Source organism: Helianthus annuus, chromosome 11 (genome assembly GCF_002127325.2).
Source record: "Helianthus annuus cultivar XRQ/B chromosome 11, HanXRQr2.0-SUNRISE, whole genome shotgun sequence".
In the NCBI taxonomy this organism is placed as follows: domain Eukaryota; kingdom Viridiplantae; phylum Streptophyta; class Magnoliopsida; order Asterales; family Asteraceae; genus Helianthus; species Helianthus annuus.
Genome location: NC_035443.2, coordinates 70,285,010 through 70,292,785, shown reverse-complemented (window position 1 = coordinate 70,292,785; position 7,776 = coordinate 70,285,010). Strand labels below are relative to the sequence as shown.

Below are 7,776 nucleotides of genomic sequence, written 5' to 3'. Positions count from 1 at the left end.
TCTTTAAAAAAAATTCTAGATGTTGGTAGATATTTAAAAGTAATGCTATGGTTTTGTTAAGTCTTTTGAAAGTGTCATTAATTTACTTGAAATGAAGTTTGCCAAAACAGGGATTTGCTCATGTTACGGACGGGTCATGCCCAAATTTTGTTAAAAATATATGTTATTACTTTATTTATCTAATGTTAAAATGTGGGCGTTATATGAATCCATCTCATAATCACCTTTAAGAGTTATAGTTACTTTGTTTACTCATTCAAAAGCAAACCGACATATATTAATGTATTGTTGTTAACATATATTAAGCATACATATAACATTATTTCAGCAAATGAAAAGATACTATAATAACATGGTCAGATACACTCCATCATTTAGGTGAGTGAATTAGAAATCTTGAGGACGAGCAATAGCATAAGACTCCATCCTCTTGAAAATATTTTTTATTGTTTCTTTGGAAATGTTCATAGCCTCATCGCTTAGCTTAGCATCACCGATGCACTTAAATATGACTGTACGTTTGTATATAGCTCCTCCACTAGGAGAAGGTGTGAACTTAATATGATGAGTGATTTTCTCTATAATACCCTTAAAGACATCCCCTTCAAAGTACGTGTAGCTGATAAGATGGTTGCTTGTATCAATGGCATCCACCGTGTGTTTTGAAGTTGAGCCTGTGAGAGATTTTATTAAAGTAATAGTTATCAAAGCCATCAAAGAAGATCGGCCAAGTTCAATAATATCAATAAATAATTACAAATGTGAATAAGGGGAGGCCGATTACCGTCACCATACACAGTGCTGATGATACTTCCAACACCACCATCACCTTGTATAATAGTAATGGATTTGAAAGATTGAGGATCGACCTTGGGTGCAATGGTGTCGTAGTTATTATAGAGCTTGAAAAGTTTTTCGGAAGAGAGTGAAGAAGCGACCTCTACCTCCATAGAAACCTCCATTATAGGTATTAGCTTTTTTATGAAAGAGGATATGTTGTACAAATGAATGACTCTTGGTGCGATGGAAGATAATGGTATTTATAGGCATGGGGTAGGACTTCTTAGGGGTTTTGAAATGTTAATGCAGTGCCTAAAAAGTCAAGAATACACACACATGGATATATATTTATAGGCACTCCATGGTTGACACACAACACTTTAATTAGGTATTTGTTCTAGGTCCCCTCCCAACATACATTTATATATGTGTATGTATATATGTATAAACCCACTGACACACACATAAAAAAATACTTATATTTCACATCATTCAGGGTCCAGTTTTAGTCATTTTCATTGTTAAATATGTTAAATATCTTCTTTATTTGTTTACTTATGATTTTTAGGGATAAATTGACTGCAAAATGACAAATTAAGCATTTTCATGTTGGAAATTAAGTTTTTACAAGAAACACACAAAGTACGCCACATGTTTCCCAAGACTCGCCCCCATCGTTGGGCATTTCAAGAAAAGAAAAAAGTTGCTACAACTAGACCATGCCATGTCTCCCAAAACACCTCCCCGTGCTTCACCCCTCCTGTAACATCCGCCAAGATGATCTCCCAAAACCCGACCGGTTGTGAAATCTGGATCCCAACTTTTAAACCTCGAAAATTTTTGCGCGAAATAAAGACCGTTTGAAGGATATATCCGGATTCATTTATTGAGTAAATTTATTTATTTACTTTAATTGTTAATTAACTAATTTATTGAATATTGCTATAAATAATAATAATAATAATAATAATAACAATAGAAAAAAAACATAACGATATTAACTTTTCAACCAAACTTTTACAACTCTCTTTTACGACTATAAACCTTACAAACTAGAGGGGGCTTATTGCTTAATTGCTTAAGCAATTTATACTTGTATACAACCATCCGACATTTCTTTTGGAGAACAAGAAGTTTGCCGCCCAAACCTGTCGACATGCAAGGAAAGAAATCAACAGATTTCTTTGATTGTCATTGATTGATGGAGTTTCTAAACCCGTGACGCACGAACCTCGACGAGTATACGTCCATCATTACACGTCTTCAAATCTTACCTTAACAAATCAAGCATATCACAACTCATAACCTTCATGAAAACGCTAATCACACTGAGAACTTGTGAACTCCATCCCTCTGTAACCATAAAACACCCTATACGGTTTCACCACCCTCTCACAGCTTCTTCACTCGAAAGATAATAAAGACTCGCCGGTGAAGAACCGACAAAACGCCAGAGATCAGAGTCGGAGAACTTCGCCGGAGAAATCAGAAGCCACCGGAGAAAACCAAAGCCACCGGAGCCGCCCGAAGTTCGCAACGGGAACCATTTCAACGTTCGGTATACTTTTTTCCCTGTTGTTAATCTTTCTTTTTGTTTTCATGTATACTATAATCTTAGAAGAAACATGATCATATGACTGAGTGTGCTTCATGTTCACTTATTGCTTGTATGGTCCTTTTTTTTACAAAGAAGACGAACAGCAATCAGGTTCAAATGAGTTAAAAATACAAATACTTTCAAAACAATGATTGTAGAGTAGTGGTGGTGGTAATTAAGTGGGATTTATTAATGGCATATAAGTCTATGTTCCAACTCTTTTTTTAGCCTATTCTCTTTCCCACTAAGACCATGTGTAGTGGTTTAGCCAAATAATACCCCCATCATAGGGCGTTTTGCGACACGTGGCAGTCCAGTCAGCATGGGGCATTATTGGGCGTTATTGTAAAAGTGGCGTAGTGGGAATAATGCCCAATAACGCCCCTTCCAATTATTAAACAATTATTTTTTTTATTAAGAAGAGGTTAAAAAAAAAAGAAACTACTAGTGGACCACTCCCAATGGCCAGTCAACACGGTTGCATGAAATGTTGAGCGTTGTTTTAAAAACGCTGAAGTAAATTTTTTTCAAAAATAATGCCAAACAACGCCCTATGTAATGGGGGGGGGTGTTTTTGAGCGTTTTTTTTTTTAATTAAAAAAAAACGCCCCACTATGGGTGGTCTAAAAACCAATGGCAACTTCTCTTCGCTTATACAAAATTCATATTTTTTTTCTTGAAGCAGGTCCATCCTTCAAACCTCCTCTTTAATTGCCTTGTGGAACTTTTAAATCTTCACATGATATACAGCCTTAATATAAAACTCAATACCATATTAAATATGGTTTGTGACATGCGTAGAATTCCCAAACAACAAACAAATTAATATGTTTTATTTTAATTTCATTTTTCCTTTTTTTTAATCCTTAAATCCAAAAGAAAATAACTAACAGTTTCCCTTTTTCTTTAATTCCAATTCACTTTCTTTTATAACTTAACTTTTAATATATAAATAATTGACCATTTATTTCTTTTATAACATTCAATTATGGGAAAATATAATAACTAATTAGTTAAAACTGTAAACCATAAATATTAGGAATTTAATTTAACCTACAAGTATTAACGAGATCGTTATGTGGTATTTTGAATATCTAGGATAACCATTTCGTTCATTCGGATTCTCAATCCTTACTCGTGCGTTATGTTACAAGGAATCGCAAACGCAACCACAGTGAGCGAATCTTACAACTCCCCCTTTTATTTTATTTATACATTTTTGGGGTGTATCATGTGTCATAATGTTTTTATCGCATTTTACAAGTTGAGTTCCGTGCAATTACCATTATGTGGAGTATCTATGTTATGTGTTGTTTGACTGTTTATCATGTTGGTGCATTTCATTCATTTTGGACATCACGTCATCATAGGCTCGTCGGTTCCCCATTACCTATGGGCGGAACTTGACGTTGCCACCTATACGAGGTCAGCTCCGTTTGACAGAGCTTAGACCTTGCAGCACACCACAATATCGTGCAACATGCATACATTCATATGAAGCATTATATTGGTTTGTTTATTGTTTGAGGATGTGTTATGTGTTGTTTGGTTTTTTATCACTTGGTGCATTTCATGCATTCTGGATATCACATCATCATAGGCTCGTCGGTTCCCCATTACCTATGGGTGGAACTTGACGTTGCCAACCATACGAGGTCAGCTCCGTTTGATTGAGCTTAGACCTTGCAGTACACCATAATACCGTGCAACATATATTCATTCATTGGCACACCATAATACCGTGCAACATGCGTGCATTTATTGAATCATTTCAGTTGGTTTGTTTATTGTTTGAGATTGTGTTATGAGTTATGATATATGGCATACAACATATTTACTTACATTGGTTAACGCACGTTTTCACAATAAATTAAACTTAAACATATTATTTTTTTTCCAAAAACAATAAGGTTCACTCGCCAACTTTTGTTGACCCAAAAACCATTTTTTACACATGATACAGGTAAACAAGTACGAAGAGAAGATTGGACATAGGATGGGGCTTAGTTAACAAGAAACGGATTAGTGTAGCTTAGTGGTTGTTGATAAATGTCTTTTTTGTAATTGTTTATTTGAATTATTTGTTTCGTTAAACATTTGTTATGAATTAATGATTATTTAAAACATGTAATAGCAAGTCATAAGCTCTCAATTCAACCCAATCATGCCCTGATTACATATTTCCGCTGCGGGTCGGGGTGTGACACCTCCAAAAAAAGACAAAGAAGATTCAACACCTTATTCTTAAGTGTCTTAAACTTTAATTGAAATTGCATTGTTGTCCTAAAGAGATGTATGATTTAGCATTATATATATGGGAGAGTTATCTAGAGAATGCATATATTACGTGAGGATTATTCTTAAGTGTCTTAAACTTGAATCGAAACTATAAGTCGGCGACGCCCTGCCCTGTTGCAGCTGACGCCTTATCTTGTTGTCTATGCGGGTCCAACGTCGGAAACCCGTTTTTCGCGTTCTTTCTCACTTTTCCTTGCTTTTAAGGCCCCGATAAGCTTCCCAAAGGTATCCCAAGCTTACTATAGAGTATTGTGAGGTACATGCAAGAATGGAAACTTAGGAGGGCAAGTACGAAGATGTGGCATGTATGTTGATATGTTTTCTTTTTGGACATGGCTAAGTTTTTAATAAGTAAAACTTATTGAGACGCTATATATATGTGAAGTAACGTAACTAGTATATGGTAACATGCTTATAAAAAAGGAATGGTGCACCTATTATAGTTGGGAGTTCAAAGGAAATTAAGTGAATGTGTAAGCAGGGGATGTAGTTTATTATGTAAAAGAATCATCCGCATAGATGTTGTGATTAGCATTTGTTTAATATATTTCTGAGCATGTAAACTATACGTAAGAAATTTGAGTAGTAAGGTACGGTATATAAAATACCGCTTGGTCGGGCATTGAATCTTTAATTGTATGGTGGTTAATTCATTGAGATGACCCGTTTAAATTGTTTTGTTTGCTTAAAACCTTTGGGGGGTTAATGACCATGTCCCGGATATCCTTGGCATCATTCATGAAATGGCCACGACCTAAGCACGGGGTGTAGGCGTACACCTGACAGTGCCTATGAAAAAACTGGTAATCCACTTAGAGGAATCAACCTCGTGGGCGTTATACCTGTGGTGTGCCTATTAATCTTATACAGGTCGGGCTACTGAACGTATAAGAAACATGTAATTCTTTTACAAGTATTATATACAAATAATTATCCCAAGTTATAAAAAGTTTTGTGCCGTTTGCACTCAAATCAATTTTCTAAAAACATTTTCAAAATGAGTCAGTTAAATTGTATTTACCAGTGTGTAAACTGACGTATTTTCCAAAAAGGCTAAGTGCAGGTACTAATTGGAATAGGCTGGCTACTCCTAGCATCGATAAAGAGTCTTGCAAGCTTAAGATGCCTAAAGTCTGTTGAACAATGTTTCATTTTATTTTCGATCCGCCTGTGGATCCTTTACTTTCCGTTTGTAATACTTTGATATTACTTTATGTCGGATTGTAATATGTTTATCTTTTTCTTCCGCTGTGCATTTAAATTGTGTTGTTTGACTATGATGATATCAACTACGTCACGATACTCCCCACTGGGCCCACCGGTGATACGTGGAAATATCGGGGTGTGACAATAGCGCCCCTTTTGTGTTTAATCTCAATGACACAGTAGCACATTCCTTGACCTTCTGAGTCTAGACTTAACATAGGAATACTCTCATCTCTATTCGGAGAATTATTGCCTTCAATTCTATATATTTTAATATGTCGCCAAGCAAAGAAGCCATAATGGAAATTCTCCCCATTTGAAGCCTAGGGAAGGCCGAGCTTCGTACTGCGACTAGGATTAACGTGCAACCAAGGAGAAAGCATTCAGAAATAAAAAGAAGAAGAAACTCCTTTTGCTGAAATTCGTCTCCTCAGTAAGTCCTTATAAGGGCATTTTTATCTTTCAGTCCCTTCGAGGACAACATTATTCCTTTCAAGTCCCGTTCAGGGCAATTCTGTACCTCTTTTAAAAATCATTGGGATGTTTTATCTAAATTTCATTTATATCATTGTATATAAATATAATATATGAAATAAATTAAAATAACATTCCTTTTATAAGATCTACCATTATAATAAAATGGCAAAATCTAAAAAGGACAAGACCTAGCTTATGTGTCATTTTAAGACAGGGCCAAGATGGTAGTTCCTCAGTTAGATTCAGATCCTTATTAACATCTCAATTTAGGATTGTTCTGCGTTAAATATTGAAAAGAATCTTAAAAGTAAAACCTAGCCTAGATGTCGTTTCAGACATGGCCAAGATGGTAGAACCTATTCAAAAGATTCAAATCCTTGTTAACATCTGTAATATGTTAACATTCCTGGCAGACGTGGTTCGATAGAATCGCATAAATCATCCTTATACTAGATTCTCCCGAAATCTTTTCTTAATTGTGATTGAGCATCCATTAGGGATAAAATACTTATGGGCCAAATCCATTGTCATATAAGACAAAAGACAGTCGTAGCCTACAACTCCTTGTCAAAGAAAGGCAATGAACAACGTTCAAGCCTAAATACCGTGATTCTACAAAATCATGGTTTATAATTTAATGTTTCCCTTGTGACTTGGCCTTTTGTGCCATAGTTGTAACTTAAATAAATTTAGGATAATTATAATAAAAATCTTGAATAAAATCAATATCATTTCTTTCCTGCCAGTATTCATATTAAAGAGAATCTTAAAGGGTATAACCTAGCTTGAATGTCATTAAAGGCCTGGCTAAGATGGTAAAACCTGTTTAAAAGAGATTCAGATCCTTGTTAACATCTGAAAACATGTTAACACTCCTGACAAAAGTGATGCGATAAAATCACACTTGTCATCTTTATATTAGGAATTTCCAAACCCCTTATTTAGCCTAATGATCAATAGGAATCATGGCTAATAATCATCGAACATGATGTACACATCAAAACATCCATTTGGAATGTATGCCTATGGGCAAAGATATGTACACAGAAAGGATAGTATTATTTCATAACTTCTTGTCAAAACAAAGAACTGTGAAATTTTCCGATCCAAAGGAATCATTGATTATGTTTTAAAATTTCCCTAGTGACAAGGCATCTGTGCCATCAAAAAGTCCTTTGGAACAAGCCCTTGTGCTATATAAAATGTCGGTATGACATCGACGGTTGTGACTGATGTCCCCTGTCTAATAAATATGAAGGATTATATTCCGTTTAAACGCCAAAGATGGTTTATTTAAAAACCTAGGCAAAACATAATCAAATAAACTTAATACTATCTATTGGCCTATGTGGTTTGTTTGTACCATGGCTATTTAATTATCAAATTCGACAATTCACTATAGTTAAATAAATTATTAC

At 35.0% G+C, this 7,776-nt stretch overlaps 1 protein-coding gene across 1 annotated transcript; it reads right to left on the bottom strand.

Moving 5' to 3' along the window:
* Positions 1-255: 255 nt before the first annotated feature.
* On the bottom strand, positions 256-1,007 carry LOC110892091 (root allergen protein-like). Its single transcript, XM_022139434.2, has 2 exons — positions 785-1,007; positions 256-674 (listed from the first exon to the last, which is right to left on the bottom strand). Exons 1-2 carry the CDS (start codon positions 960-962, stop codon positions 388-390), a joined length of 465 nt encoding a protein of 154 aa, XP_021995126.1. The 5' UTR covers positions 963-1,007; the 3' UTR covers positions 256-387.
* Between the last annotated feature and the right edge of the window lie 6,769 nt (positions 1,008-7,776).